Source organism: Sabethes cyaneus, chromosome 1 (genome assembly GCF_943734655.1).
Source record: "Sabethes cyaneus chromosome 1, idSabCyanKW18_F2, whole genome shotgun sequence".
Taxonomy (NCBI): Eukaryota; Metazoa; Arthropoda; class Insecta; order Diptera; family Culicidae; genus Sabethes; species Sabethes cyaneus.
Window position 1 is genome coordinate 87,543,759 of NC_071353.1, and position 17,348 is coordinate 87,561,106.

Genomic DNA, 17,348 nt, shown 5'->3' on the forward strand with positions numbered 1-17,348 from the left:
GGTTGTCGTACGCTAACAGGGAAGGGGTCACAGTGGCTCCCACCCACCTTAAGATGGCAGCCCCGTCAGTGGGATAAGGACCTTAGGTTTACAGCCTACTGTACCAGCAAACAAAAAGTTAATAAAAATTGAAGAAGAAATTTATCTGAATTATTGACAACGACCTTTAGCATGAAAACACGGACAGGAATCGGAACATGGAATATACTGACCCTTGCCCAGCAGGGCAAGCTGGCTCATCTTGCAGGGAAGCTGGCCGCCTGAAGCTTGAAATCCTGGGGCTGAGCGAGGTCCGCTGGCCGGGTACTGGCGAACACAAGACATCATCCGGGAAAGTCTTGCTTTATTCTGGTATACGAGGTGAAATTGCTACTCGAGAAAGAGGAGGAGTCCTACTGAGCCCAAGGGCACATGCAGCCCTGATGCAGTGAGAATCGTTGAACAAAAGAATAATCGTTGCCAGATTTAGAACACGGGTTAGGAATTTTACAGCAATCCAGTGCTATGCGCCAACAGATGATGCCGACCTGCAGGAGAAAGAGAGTTTCTACAGCCAGCTGAACAGTGTGGTTGAGAAAATCCCAAAAGGGGACATCCAATTCCACATGGGCGACTTCAATGCGAAGATTGGCTCAAACAATGCGGATCTTGAACGTGTAATGGGACGCCATGGCCTAGGCGGAACAAGAGAGCCTGGACTAACTCCCTAGCCGAACAAGGTGAAGCCGACGCCGCCAATGGTGATATCCGTTTGTTGTACGATATTTCTTGCCGCCTTAGTGGTACCAGGATGAATACGACATCATTTGCTTATGCAGACAATGCACATAAGCACGGGTTGTTTGTACTAACCTAGCGTGTTTATTTTGTTTCACATTCCGTTTTCCCAACGATTATGACCGAAATCCGATCGAAGAATGAAATAGTCACTGCTTGCAAGTGCGAACTAAATCAAACCACCAAAACAATAACAAAGAGCAGGGCGGCCAATTCCTACAAGTTTTAACATATTTAGGGTTGCCAGTTGTTCAAATTAAAAACTAACCCCGTTAGTTTGCATGAGCAATTGTTCAAACGAACGGGGATCCACTGTAGCAGTAGCAAGAGAATTCGTAGGGCAGTATAAGGCGGGCTTTATGGGGGCCCGTGCTACTACGGATCAAATTTTTACTCCCCGACAAATCCTGCAGAAACTTCGGGGAGAACGTCCAAATACGCAACTAAAAGTTTCTTATCGAACCGAGACGCTGTTCGAGAGCAAATATGACCACGGCTCGACAAATATGAAGTTAATGTCAGCCACTAAGTGCACTGGAGTGTTAAATTCGTACGATTATAAAAAATATTTTGAGCGGGTGATTTCAGAAAATTATGACCACAAAAGTTTGAATTCGTTCAATTATGTTCCTCTTCAGCTGATCGGCAAAACTAAACAATGTTTACATTTTTACACTCGAACAGCATGGATGTTTCCATAGTAACTCCATCAGAGCAAACCCGACGTACCTGCTATGAATGTATGTCAAAAGACTGTGCCCACTTGTGCCCAATACCCGCCAGTATCGCTCGTGGAAAGCTGGATAGATGTCAGTAGACCTAGAAAAATAAATAAATCTAGACAGATTTCTGTTGAGGGCTGCATCCTCATCCTCGCAGTGGCCTGCGGCTGTCTCACTCTTAATCATCTAGTGTTACTAAAGGTAGTTTTTGGTGGTATTGTTATTGACTAATGTCTTATGGAGTCTTAAATTTCTCGAATTGGATTAGTTTCTGAGTTACGCAAAAAGCCTGTTCCAGAAGGGGAGTGGTCTCAAACCACCATAGAAAAGTCTTGCCTCCAAATGTTCGCATATGCCAAATATGGTTCTATTTGCTTGATTAGTTCTTGAGTTATGTGGAAATTTGTGTTGCATTTGTATGGGAGCCCCCCTCTTAAGAGGGTAGGGGTCTTAATTCACCATAGAAAAAATTCTTGCCTCCAAAAACACTCACATGTAAAATTTGGTTCCATTTACTAGGTTAGTTCGTGATTTATGAGGAAATTTGTATTTTATTTGTACCCCTCTTAGAGGGAGAGGGGTTTCAATTCACCAATGAAATAATCATGTCTCGTTAAACCCTCACGTTCCAAACTTGGTTCCATTTACTTGATTAGTTCTCAAGATATGACGGAATTTGTATTAGGTCCCCTCCCCCCTCCTAAAGAGGGGAGTGGTCTCAATTCATCATACCAACAATTCTTGCCCGCAAAAACCCCCACATGTCAAAATTGATTCAATTTGCTTGATTAGTTCTCGAGATATGCGGAAATTTCTATTTCATTTGTATGGGAGCTCCCCCTCCTAAGGAATGGCCGGGGGGTCCTAATTCATCATAGAAAAAAAATTGCCTCCAAAAACCCTCACATGCCAAATTTGGTTGGAAGTATTTTTGCTTATAAAAGTTAAGTGATACTCCGGACCATTGGGGATGAACTTATGGCATTAACCACAGTTAGGCTACAATAGGCCAAGGCTTAAGCAGCTTATTTCCCTCTCTGAAAATAGAAAGAAACACTATCTACCTAACTACTAAAGATATGTTGACTGGACATGGATTATTTGCTTAGATGAATAACAATGATCATAATTATAAGGAATAATAAAATGTTGGTATAAATGCAAATAGATAGAAATAGGAAAAGCAAATAGATAACAGGTGAAGTTGAAAACGATCTCACCGGTATTTAATTCTTCATCATTAATCTGCCGTCATCCGAGGCCGTGAATATGTCCTGCACTACATTATCACCAGCAGCTTCGTCGACAGGTTTCCCACCGTGATCTGTAGGTTGTCTGCAATAGCGGATTCCATAAGAGAAGCTGATACAGCAGCCAATGACGAAAGCCTCTTCGATGCTAATTGGCCTAACGATTTTCATCCATAACTGGAAGGGCGTGATGAGGCTCCGTAACTAAGTACGACAGGTCGGAAAAAAATCAGGATTCTGAGACTGTCGAGTGGCATCCGCTGTTGGCAATGGAAACAATTTGCACTTCAATAATTATTGCTTATTATTACGTGGAATACTTGATCAGTACCTTTTTCCGTATCGGCTACCGCTGGCACAGTCGTAAAAAATACACAATTGCACTCGACTTGCCTAAATTTTTCCATTTTTGCACAAAAAACATAAACACACGAAAAACCACAGCGAACCAGCTACAAATTTTTGCGAAAAAAAAACTGATAGCGGAAAAATCAATTTTGAGTAGTTTTTGCACAGTGACAACATTCAATTCTACTCATTTTTTGACAGCTCCATACAACGGTTTAATAATGAGTAGTTTCAACTCAGACACTGAGTAGCCCTGTCTAAGCGTGTATAAAATATCTATGTAACTTAGCTTGAAAACAGGATCAGGACACAGAATACGATGACCACGGGGAAACAACAGCATCGAACAACTCATGCATAAGATAACGCTAACACGATCATTCCTCAGCGGAATCATCATCAGTAGGAACAATAGGCACACACCAAAGCAACTTGAAACCGGACCGAGCAAGTCGAAAGCGAACAGAGCTATAGAAAGCCGGCATAACGTACATACAATAGCACATTACACAATCTGCGCGTACAGACAATGGATATAACGATAAATACAACTACGCGACGACAATAGCTGTTCTACTGGCTGTGTCTACTGTTCTATAGCAGATCTACTGTCTGAAATCGCTTTACTGTTCAATCGTGCGCAGTATTCTTGAATACGGGGTGCTTGTGTGGGCACCTTATTATGCTGTTGAAATCAACCGGATAGAACGAATCCAGCGTCAATTCGTTCGGTACGCTCTGCGCAGGTTACCCTGGGATGATCCTGTTCGTCTACCTTCGTACGAAAACAGATGCGTGCTTATACGTCTACCCACTCTGACAAATAGGAGAAGTATGTTGCAACGATTATTTATCTACGATCTTCTCGAAAATAACGTGGATAGCCCGGAGCTACTAGGTCAAATTCGGTTCAACGTACCTCCTAGGCTTACCCGTCGAGCGGATTTCTTCCGGCTTCCTTTACACTGTACTCTTTTCGCCCGAAATAACCCGATTGATGTGTGTTCCCGCGAATTTAATAGTGTATCTGACTGTTATGAGTTTAATGTAACTAGAACAACTTTTAAAAATAGAATAAGTTTATATTAAGAACTGTCTGTACGATATAATCGAAGACCAGGAAATAAAATTAAAAATTAAAAATTAGCACCCACGACGAACACATCCGATCACGGCGACAGCTCAAAGCAGACTCTAATGTTAGCGACCGAAGTAATATTATTTGATAAGTATTTAAACAGTATAATCAATATATATAGAATGCCAGTGTCGCTGCAGTGCGCGTGGTAAACATCACACATGTTCAGATAATGTATTTACATAACATATGCAAATGTGTGTGTGCCTGAGATTTATCAAAAGGGGAATCTCATTGTCAAACTTTGACAACCAGTTTAAAATTTCATATACGGCTGCCAAGTAATGTGATTGGAAACTTCGCTTGCTTCAAATTTCTGAAAAAATCGGTGCAAAAAGAACGCAGTTGTGGGACTCTATTCATCCGGACGAAAAGTAAAAGAACGTTTAAAACCATTTCACTGGCATAAAAACACAGCGGAGAACGCACTGATGACAGCACCATCCAGCGCACAGATAAAGAACAGATAAATAACAATGAGTAACTTTGACAATGAAGTTCCCGATTCACAGACTTGATACAGATTGTTAGCATCATGTTTACCCAGGGGCTTGCGATGGGTGCCATGTTTTTGTTGCCAACATCTCAGCGCATCACGTCAAAGGTTGGCAGCAAATTTACCTGTCAGACGGGCGCTTTTCTTGCAATAGCGCCCTTCGTTAAGTCGACTGTCAAACACCGTTCGTTAAGATAGGGATAGCACCCCGCTGTGTTTACCACAATGAGTCCTATAGAAAAACAGCGACACTGGCATTCTATATATATTGATTCTACTATTTAAACGAATAAAATAGCGCGATTAGAAGTGTCTGTTTTAGTTTTACGTTCCTAAACAAGCCGGTTTTCTGTGCTTCACATTCAAACCTATTCAAACAGCAAAATTTACCTCGACCGAGCATGGTCAGCGAAATATCTCGCGGTTTCCGAAAAGACTGTTTCATATTCTCGAACGAATTTTCTAAATACGAATCAATGGATTTTAACTGCTTCTGCACTGCACTGTACGCTGTACTGTATTTCTAACAACCGACGGGTCAATTAAGCAAAATTCGCGTTGCCCCGGAGGATTGGCGTGAACCGTGAACTGAAACGATTGTTCGCTATCGCCAACGCCATTTTACTACCGTCAATATAAACGTCACTTGACATTAAAAAACAAAACAAATGGATCGAAAGTGTTTCACACTTGACAATCACTGTACAAAACCCGTGGGGTGAATTCAAATGAATTCCATTTCAAAGTGATGGTAAAAAAATATGTAACGAAAATGCTTCTCGTTGATTCGTGGATTATGTGCAGGATCACTTGAAGTGAAAATGAATTATTTCAGAATCTGATGAAAAACGTTCTTGGAATCATGGTGCAGTGCTATTTCAAAATCCATATGCCGAAACACTTTAATAGAACGTGCATTTTAGTTTCAGTGTAGTGTAAGAATATTGAAAATCGATCGGACAACCGCTGAGCTATTAGCGCTCAAAACCTTTCATTTTTCGTGACGCTCGTATTTTTCGATTTTTTGGAATGACACCCTATCTCAAAACTTGCCGTAAGACGTAGTCCTACGTCAATAAACTGTGTTTATTAACATTACTCCCACGATTCGAATTTTGAAAAACGCTTGGCTCCGCTTTTGACGTTTGATTGGCTCCCGATTTTTGTATCCGCCGAACTATATATATAGTAACTATAATGTAAATACATTATCCAGCCCGGTGTCACCAATACACTCTCACATATGATTTGACAGTACCCCCATACTGACGGGCCCCTCGATGCTGAGCCCCAAACAACAATGGCCGCTCCGTAGAATTTCTATGAACTGATTTCCCGTCCAGTGCTTTTGACGTTTAGATTTTAGTCATAGAAAAATGGCGATGTCCCGGGGGTTGACATTATCTGAATATGTATTGTTGATTGCAAGGAAAATTGTATCATCCAAAGTGCGACATCGCTCATAAAAGTGCTATTTTGCATTAAATCGTTTCGGTCTCTTCGGCGCACTTATTACTTGGAATATAACGAAAAAGTGCGCCGAAGATACCGAAACGATTTAATGCAAAATAGCACTTTTATGAGCGATATCGCACTTTGAATGGTACAATTTTCCTTGCAATCAGCAATAAGATGTCTACCACGCGCACTGCAGCGACACTGGCATTCTATATATTGTCAATTGCAAGGAAAATTGTACCATCCAAAGTGCGATATCGCTCATAAAAGTGCTATTTTAGCTTAAATCGTTTCGGTCTCTTCGGCGCACTTATTGCTTGGAAGATAACGAAAAAGTGCGCCGAAGATACCGAAACGATTTAAGCTAAAATAGCACTTTTATGAGCGATATCGCACTTTGGATGGTACAATTTTCCTTGCAATTGACAATATATATATATATATATATATATATATATATATATATATATATATATATATATATATATATATATATATATATATATATATATATATATATATATATATATATATATATATATATATATATATATATATATATATATATATAAACATAAGATAATTCACAAGATATTGCAGATTGCAGGAAAAATCCTCACATTTCGGTTATTTTGACAGCTGAACCAAGCCACCAAAAGATAACCGCATGATTTATTATAGTAATTAAGTATTTGAAAATTTACCAAATCAATTACTTTCCACCACAAACACGTTACAAAACTGATATTTTGTCGAACCACAAGCCAGAAAACCTAAATTTTAATTTTGCGGTTGTCTCGCGGTTATCTCCTGAGCGCGTTACCACCGCCGCACCAGGAGGATTTATTATAAGCGCCGCAATATATGAACTGAACTGCTCGACTCAACTGTTCGACTTAACTGCTCGACTGAACCGCCTGACCCAACTGCTCAACTAGACTGCTTAACTCAACTGCTCGACTAGACTACTCAATTCAACTGCTCGACGGGACTACTCGACTCAACTGCTCGACGGGACTACTCGACTTAACTGCTCGATTAAACTGCTTGACTGGACTGCTCGATTAAACTGCTCGACTCGACTACTCGGTTCAACTGGCCATCTCGAATGGTCGACTCAACTGCTCGGCTGAACTGCTTGACTGAACAGCTTGATTTGACTACTCGACTCAACTGCTTAACTTCTGTTTGATTCGACAGCTCGACTCAACTCCTCGATTCAAATGCTCGATACAACTGCTTGACTGGACTGCTCGACTGGAATACTCGACTCGACTGCTCGACTCGACTGCTCGACTTGACTGTTCGACTCAGCTGCTCAACTGGACTACTCGATTCAACTGCTCGAATAAATCGTTCGACTCGACTTCTCGAATGAACTGCTCGACTCGACTGCCGGTATGAACTGTTCGAATCTACTACTCGAATAAACTGCTCGACTCAACTGCTCGAATGAACTGCTCGATTCGACTGCTCGAATGAACTGCTCGATTCGACTATTCGAATGAACTGCTCGACTCGACTACTCGAATGAACTGCTCGACTCAACTGCTCGATTGAACTGCTCGACTCAACTGTTCCACTTAACTGCTTGACCCGACTAAACCATTCGATTCGACTGCTCGGCTAGACTACTCGTTTCAACTGCTCGACTGGACTACTCGACTTAATTGCTCGATTAAACTGCTCGGCTGAACTGCTAGATTTGACTGCTAGATTTGACTGCTCGACTTGACTGCTCGACTCAACTGTTCGTCCAGACTGACTGAACAGCTTGATTTAACTGCTCGAATAGACTCCTCGATTTGACTGCTCGACTTGACGTTCGACTCGACTGCTCGGCCCAACTGCTTGACTCGATTGCTTGATTCGACTGCTAGACTCGCCTGCTCAACTCGATTGCTTGTCGCGATATCATATGGTCGGTGTTAAATCAGACCGAACCAAGTCGCAAAGTTTTAAAAAATGAGTTAATGATAGCAAACGATCAAGAATTTTCTAAGCAGCATTTTACTCTAATCAGACTACATAAATGTTGCAAACAGCCAGAAGTTTTTATTCAGTTAAATAAAATCCAATACGACCATAAAAACTATTTGTTTCAGTTTCCGGCTATGACTCTTTTAGGTACAACTTCTTAGAATTATATGTATTATGCAATATATTTAAGAACTCAAAGAACTAATGAAAAGATTAAACATCTTCGCAAACACTGGCCAATGGAATGCATCCACAGTCTTCGGAATTCTGAACAGACATTTATATTTTCCGTAGGATAAATCACTCGATTTGGTCGATTCACCACTCAAAGTAAAAATTAATTTAAATTACTTAGCAGGCCTATGATGCTGTTTGCTCCAAAATGGATGATGCAATCTAATTTGTCAACATATTGTGCTCAATAGTAAAGAATGTTAGTGTACTGGTGTATACTGACATATTTTTGTTGTGTATGTGAAATCCACAAATTGGACCGATCATTGGCTTGGCACAATCTCACCCCCGTAAAGCTCGAAAAGTACAAAGTTACGAAAAATATTATTTTTGTAATCCAAAGTTATTCAACGCATAATAACCTTTCAAACTTTTAATTGTAAATGGTTAGTTTATATACCTTTAAAATAGCAAGTTGACGCGATTTCTTGTTTGGGTTGGTTTATGCGGGACATTGTTTACAAGAGTTATTTCCGCGGAGTTTTGATCGCGAACTTTGAAACCCTGTTTAGGCTAAATAGTTTGCTAATGTTATTTGTGTTCCATTCTAACTTGTGAACAAATATGTTATGTTCATCATCATTTTGAATCTAGGTCACCAGTTTCTATAGATATAATAAATTTTCACAAATAAACATTTTTGGTTTTTGGCACAATCTCACCCCCACAATGTCGGGGTGACATCCGGGGTGGATGGCGGTATCTCAACAAATGTAAAAATAAATATTCCTCAGTTATTAACGTATATAACAGGTGCAGTTTCTTTGGATTGGCTTTTAATCCAACCGCTTTCTCATACAAACGTCAAAGCCATGTTGATTTTCTATCAGTGAGCGGTAATGTTAAATATATAATATTAAACTTATTGTTTCAATCACAGATTTCGCGCTGACTAAACTAAACCTGTATGTTTTTTTAAAAATTTTACTGTATAATAAGGAGTTGATTCGTAGTATGAAATACACATTGCGGTTCGAATAAGTGTTTTCAACGGCGTTGCGTGATCAGAGTTATTCTAAAATGTTCGTCAACGAACGCACGAAGGAAAACAAAAATGTCAAAATCGAATCGGAGGAACATACAACAGTTGCAAAGGAAAAGTCTCCATTTGTATCAGTATTTACAATTGAAAGCATTTTAGGGCTTAACTCGCAAATTCCAAAACAATCATTTAATGATAAAATTTTATCGACAATTGAAACTCAACCATCAAATAATAGGCCTGAGAACATACAAAATAGTCCAACAAATTATTTTCACTATTCTGGAATAAACACCCTCCATAATTCAAGTTCGATAGAAATGCCTTTGCTCTCTTCTAACATATTAGGAAGTGAGTATGGATTCTTACAAAAATATATTCTTACTACTTCAAACACGATTTTAATAAGCGATTTTTCATCACATTTCACAGTTACATATCCTTCTTCCTGTCATGGATATATGCAGCATGACCTGTTTTCTGCACAACTTCAATCACCTGTTGGACTAGTCACATGTGATGGCGGTTTTCGTTCACGATATCCTTTTTTAAATTCGGATACTCACATAAAACGAAAAAGGAGACATCGTACAATTTTTACTGAAGAACAGCTGGAACAACTAGAAGCTACTTTCGATAAAACACATTATCCTGATGTACTACTGCGAGAGAAATTGGCCGTGAAAGTTGATTTAAAAGAAGAGAGGGTAGAGGTATGTATTCTTTCTAAAATTTGAATAATCTGAAGCAAAATTGTATGAAAGGGAGGTTTCAACTGCGCAATGAACCTCGTAATAAACAAAACAATTATAATTGCTAACAGCGTTAATGAACTCAGTAAGCTGAAGGTGATTTTTCATGTAAAATTGGCTGCTGAATCCGAAAATGAGATCAGAAACAAAGAAAGTAGAACAGTTTTTGAGATACACGCAAAAGTTGAAATCTTGCTTAAACAAAAAAGCTTACATGTACATAAATAGTAAAATCAATATATATAGAATGCCAGTGTCGCTGTTTTTCTACAGGACTCATTGTGGTAAACATGATGCTAACAATCTGTATCAAGTCTGTGAATCGGGAACTTCATTGTCAAAGTTGCTTATTGTTATTTATCTGTTCTTTATTTGTGCTGGTTGGTGCTGTCATCAGTGCGCTCATCGCTGTGTTTTCATGCTAGTGAAATGTTTTTAAACGCTCATTTTCTTTTCATCCGGATGAATTGAATCCCTCAACTGAGTCTTTTTGCACCGATTTTTTCAGAAATTTGAAGCAAGCGAAGTTTACAATCACATTACTTGGCAGCCATATTCGAAATTTTAAACTGTTTGTCAAAGTTTGACAATAAGATTCCCTTTTTGCTGAATCTCAGGCACACACACATATGCAAGTATAATGTAAATACATTATCTGAATATGTATGATGTTTGCCACGCGCACTGCAGCGACACTGGCATTCTATATATATTGATTATACTACATAAATACAAATATCTCCGGCTGCAGTACATAAATTTTAAACTTTTTTTTTCATATTAAAGGTGAGAAAATTTGCTATCGATCAGTTTAACTTCACTTTTTTATAAACTTATTTGTCAATTTGCTAAATAACGACAAAACAAAAAAGAACGCATTTTTTGGAATAATTTCATCTTTATCAAAGATTTTAGACAAGATTAATGCATTTTAAAAATTTTGTTTTCCGTAGGCCTTAAGGGCCGATAAAAAACAAAGAAATCAGGGGGTAAATGATAACAATCGGTTGAAAATTGTAGTTATGAGCTGAGAGAGATTCGCGGATAGGAAAAAATCCAACGTCACTCGCTTACGAAAAAGTCGGATGCCTGGCAGAAATCGAACAGAACCTGTCTTCATTTTTCGCTCGATTCTTTTTATGTCAAATGTGACATTTTGAGGCAAGAGAAAAGTGGTTCATCAGAATAATATAGAACATGATAAAGCAGGTTTAATTGTTAACCTGTTTATTGCACGGTTCTTGCTGCTACAATCCGTTGCTGCTACCCTCCAAAAAAGGAGGGAAAGCTGAATCGGTACAAAGCCGGTTTTTATTCGATACCTCTGGCAGAAATCCGACAGAAAAACCGTAAGGCGAAGTTTCTGCCCGAATCGGATGTGTCATGTCTGCTAGTTTTCACGGGTGACGGCGGCCAGAAATCCGGCAGAATATCTGGCAGATTGTTGTTCGATTTTTGCCGGACGCGCCTAAGCGGGCAAATGCAGCCAGTTCGAACTAGAAATTCTCACTAAGAGATACGCGGAAACTAAAGCCAACGATTTGTCATTAGTGTACAAAAACTGCCAGCACTTTCTGCGGAGCGAAATGCTGCCCAAGTAGCCAGTGAGCACTTAATGAAGCAGAAATCTAACTTTTTATTAGCCTATGGTGCACACCATATCGTGCAGCACTGATCTATATGCTTATAAAACGCTATTAAAAAGCCGGTTTTGGCGAAATATCCGGCTACATTAGTGCTTGGAGATTTACAAATGCATATAACGTAACGCCTGTTGCGTAACGGTAAAACGTCAAACATAAAAAATGGGAAAAATGGATTACCTACGAATGGCCGAAACACAAATGGCCGAATCACGAATGGCCGAAATAACGAATGGCATAATATATCAAATGGCCGAATCACGAATGGCCGAATCACAAAAGGCCGAATCACTAATGGCCGAATCACAAATGGCCAAAACAAGAATGGCCGAATGTCATATTCGACCGAAAATATTCATAGCCTTCAACCTGCGCAAACATTGGGTACATGCTATCCTTACTCGCTGCCGCTCGTTCGGACTTAACTAAGGGATAATCCCTAATAGACAGTAAACCTAGGAAAATGCATGCACCTAAACAGTAGTGGTTTCTGTGGGGGGGCTGCCCCCCCGCAGTGGCCGGCGCTTCCGACGGCGGGTCACCGGCGCACACTCGCGGCCTGCGGCCGTCTCGCCCTGAATCATCTAGGAAACATTTGCTACTAACACGGTAAATACGTCTCGCACTTTATAATGAAGATGTATTTATAATCAAGAAATATGAAGTAAAAACCAGTATAAAAATTATCTTTCGTAGATATATGCTTATATTATAATTGTAATCTTATTCTTACTACAAGTTTATTACCCTATTACTAAAGCGGCCGAAATATTTCATTCAATATCTCGCCGTGTCCATCTTTGTTGACCGCACATAGCAAATCCAACAGTTGTGTCCATTGTTGTTGAACACGGTTTGCTTTCCGCACGGTAGTTGGTAGTTATCCTGTGAAAAATGAGTGCATCCGGCAATTCATCCGATGTTGCTGGTTTCAACAACGAAGAAAGTGCACCTGTCGTTAAAATTGTGTTGTCGCAGAGAGGAAACCCGATGCTTTCTATGGGATGATGGGATACTATTCAATAAAAACAAGCAGAGGCGGAATGCTTCTAGTGATCGAATTTTTAATCGAATACTGCCAGCACGAGTAGTTGAATTATTCGAATAGTTCAAAGGAAGTAATATGAATACGAATAATCCCCGAATAATGGCCGCTAATCGTTCATAATCGTTCGATTAATCGAATTAATAAAAATCAGAGGGGTTGCGCACAAGACACGACCGCATAGGTGACGTAGGACCACGTAAGTCTCTTTGTAGCGATAGTAGGATGTATCCATGTATATAATACCCAAGTAACCGCAAGCATTAACGCATAACCCCATATTGGCTGTTGCTCGGCATCGCTAATACCAGACAGCGGCATATCAGCATTTCGCATGGTTATAACACTTATATAAACATCGCTAATGCGTTTAAGCATTACCGTAAATTAGCATTATTAAAAGCACTATTTGCGTATATAATGTTACAATATGTGGCTAATAAGCTTTTGGACAAATCTTTAAAACGTACCGTAACCGTTAATAAAATGTGTATACCTGACTTCGTTTTTGCTTATTTACGGCCACTACTCATGCTCTGTTTCACCTAACAGCCGCTATCTCTTTTCATCCAATTCAATTCTAAAACGAACTTCGAACGATGGTTTAAGTACGACTAATTACAACCTCACTCATCTATAACAGCTGTGGTTGAGATATCAAAGGCGCCAGCAAATGAACGATGCAGGGATATACTCACCCAGGTTCGAGTCTCATGAAAGGTAACATTTGAAATGTAAAACAAAACAATTCATCGTAAATCTTCGAGTAACGTATAGCCTGAGAAGCTGCTAGAATCTGCGGATTTAAAGAATAAATATGAAAATATATTTATTTTTGTCTTTTGACGCGCCGGCCGAATTGATGTTTTTATATTTTTTTCGCAAACCAGCTAAAAATAACGATATGTCGATAATGCAGGCGAAGCGATGTTTAATACATGCCATAATGGTGCTTTAGCAATTGCTATTATAATGCAGCTTTAATTTGACAATAGTGGGGCCCTTTTCCATTTTATTACTGCATTTATTGTACATGTAGGAAAATAATACATTATATGACATGTTTTGTAGCGCACTATAAAGTATTACAATTGAATTGATATAAAGCTTCGTGGTTACTTGGGTACGATTCTTCATGTATACAGTAGAATCAATATATATAGAATGCCAGTGTCGCTGCAGTGCTCGTGGTAAACATCACACATTTGACAATTACGTATTTACACTGTATGCGCATATGTGTGAGTGATCGATTCAAAACGGGAATCTGATTGTCAAACTAAAAAGGCAACCCAATAAAAAATCCTTCTGCTTTTCCGTAAATCACGTAGGATAAATCACCCGATTTGGTCGTTTTGGGGTATTTCGTCGGCAGGAAAATTTTCTATTGGGCAATTTGACAATGTAGTTCCCGTATCCAAGACACGAACCAGCAACATGTTTGCCACCAAAATATCCATGACACACCAGCGACACTGGCATTCTATATATATTGATTATACTATGTATACAAGCTACATCCGTAACGGTCATCAAAGTAGAAACATTGTATACATTCAATCCTCAACCGATTTTGGAGTTATATCCATGAATTGATTGAATCTATTTTATTAAAACGAAACCAAGTTAGTAACTAAACCAAACAGTAAATAAATTTGTATGATATGTTTCTACGTTGAATAGTGCTTTTCCTTTGGTAATCGGTCAAAAAGTTGAAAATTTTGCGCAACTTTTCTGCGGCTTACAAAAGGACACGGATAAAGCATTTACAACCTGCAGACGTATTGGAAGTCGCAGAAAATGTCACCTGTGACCAGAAAACTTATTACCGTCATTGGTTGGTCGTCCGCAATGGCGAAAAATTCAACTTTTCCCTCGTTGACTGTGTTAATTATGGTATTAACTGGGCAAGAAAATATAATAAGCTCTTCAATCGTTGTGTGGCCCTTAAAAGAACCGATTGTTTGAATATCATAACTCCTGATTGCAATAAACTTGCACTAACGCATTAAACGTAATTCTGTGTTCGGTAAATTGGAGTACCGATAACCGCTAACCAGGCACGGCTTGTTGCAACGGACCAACCGGAAAGCCTCAGCAGCTATGAGATCAACGAAACCGTTCGTGTATGGTCCTGAATCACGATGAAATACCACTCCAAGTGGCCAGCTGCAAGTGACGCGGGATGCTTCATGCTTCTGGTCGTTTTATTGTCGCGAGCAGCATATGTCGTTCCAATTCCAGAACTCCTGTTGCCAGATATTCCATCACGGCAGCGAAATGGAACTTCAGCTCCAACACACGGTCAGCCGCCGATGAACACGTGCACGAGTCGAACGTGACTCCCGTTGTTGGCACTAGCTTAGCTAGCGTTTGAATAATGCTGTTCGCCGGCTTACCACGTATTATGTACCAGAGCAAGCGACAAGCAACGCCCATTTTTCTTGGTTCTTCATTCTATCATCTACGTGAAATAAAAAATAGAGCATTTCAATTTCAGTCTGAACAAAAGAGCAAAGCTACCAGTGAACCGTTCGCCTTTTGCTGCCAAAGAAAAATTACGCTACGTATTATTACTGTATGGATAAATTTGTGTTGCTAAGATGCAAAAGATGTTACTAAAACTCTTTCATTTGATTAAATCCAATTTCATTTATTTTGACGCTTGACCGAACACATTTACTTGGAGCTAGTATATTTGTTGGCTGCAACCAGCGTCCAGCAGCAACAAGCGAACAGCAGCGCGAGGTGATCGGTTAAAATTATTGCAAAGAAGCGAATAATCAGATCAATCTAAGTTAAATAGAATTTAAATCTGTGAGTGAAAATTCCTCAAATCTTCATAAACAAATGTTTCGTTCTTTAAAGAACGGTTTTTCAACGTGATATGCTGGAAATTTTAGCCTTCTTTTCCGTCTTCTTGGGCAGCAACAAAACAGTTTGAATGTTCGAAAAGACACTTCTCTTAGCAGCGGTGACACGGGACAGCAATTTGTTCAACTCTTCGTTGTTGCGGATGGCCAGCTGCAAGTGACGATAATTCTGATCGTTTCGTTGTCGCGAACAGCATATGTCCTCCCAATTCCAGAACTCCTGTCGCCAAATAGTCCATCACGGCAGCGAAATGAGTGCTTCAGCTCCAACACACGGTCAGCCGCCAATGAACACGTGTACGAGTCGTACGTGACTTCCGTTTGCCTGGCAAACGATGTTGGCACTAGCTTAGCTAGCGTTTGAATAATGCTGTTCGCCGGCTTACCACGTATTATGTACCAGAGCAAGCGACAAGCAACGCCCATTTTTCTTAGTTCTTCATTCTATCATCTACGTGAAATAAAAAATAGAGCATTTCAATTTCAGTCTGAACAAAAGAGCAAAGCTACCAGTGAACTGTTCGCCTTTTGCTGCCAAAGAAAAATTACGCTACGTATTATTACTGTATGGATAAATTTGTGTTGCTAAGATGCAAAAGATGTTACTAAAACTCTTTCATTTGATTAAATCTAATTTAATTTATTTTGACGCTTGACCGAACACATTTACTTGGAGCTACTTATTTGTTGGCTGCAACCAGCATCCAGCAGCAACAAGCGAACAGCAGCGCGAGGTGATCGGTTAAAATTATTGCAAAGAAGCGAATAATCAGATCAATCTAAGTTAAAAAGAATTTAAATCTGTGAGTGAAAATTCCTCAAATCTTCATGAACAAATGTTTCGTTCTTAAAAGAACGGTTTTTCAACGTGATATGCTGGAAATTTAAGTCTTCTTTTCCGTCTTCTTGGGCAGCAACAAAACAGTTTGAATGTTCGAAAAGACACTTCTCATAGCAGCGGTGACACGGGACAGCAATTTGTTCAACTCTTCGTTGTTGCGGATGGCCAGCTGCAAGTGACGATAATTCTGATCGTTTCGTTGTCGCGAGCAGCATTTGTTCTCCCAATTCCAGAACTCCTGTTGCCAGATATTCCATCACGGCAGCGATCATTGAGTGCTCCAGCTCCAACACCTCGCTTGGTGAATTTGCATGTCTTCGTTGCCTTATCCGTGGGAAGCAGCAACAGCTGAAGCTCAACAATTTTCGATCGGATTCTATAGGGCGTAAATTAAATACAATCATAAGGAAGCTTAACCCATAGCTTATATCGTATATATTTCTGTCATCCGTGTTAGGGAACCACTGACGAGGGAAGGCAAACATATGAAAATAATTCAAATTTTCAAAATCAATTCAAAAACAACAATTTTTCAAATTCATTTTCAAAAACAAAATCAATAGTTTTCTATATTTTCAATATTTTCAATCGATTTCCCGAACAATTGGTGTCAATATTTTGGAAATCTATTAAAAATTGACTGAATTATAAGCCGAAGCGTGAAAACGCGTTTCTACTTTGATGACATCACTTCCAACAACCAATCACGAAGCGAGAATTCTGGTAAAACATAGGTTCATTACTTTCAATTTTTCAATAGTTCAACATCAAGAATCCACACTTTCCTTTATTTGGGTCAATTCTTAGAA

The 17,348-nt window shown here is 39.4% G+C and overlaps 1 protein-coding gene across 1 annotated transcript in view; it reads left to right on the top strand.

The window, feature by feature from the left end:
• Positions 1 to 9,423: 9,423 nt before the first annotated feature.
• LOC128746384 (homeobox protein unc-4-like) overlaps positions 9,424 to 17,348 on the top strand; it is an 80,153-nt gene continuing 72,228 nt past the window's right edge. The window contains exons 1-2 of the mRNA XM_053843439.1: positions 9,424 to 9,736; positions 9,818 to 10,098. Coding sequence (XP_053699414.1) covers positions 9,424 to 9,736; positions 9,818 to 10,098 — 594 coding nt within the window. The remainder of the gene's footprint in view (positions 9,737 to 9,817; positions 10,099 to 17,348) is intronic.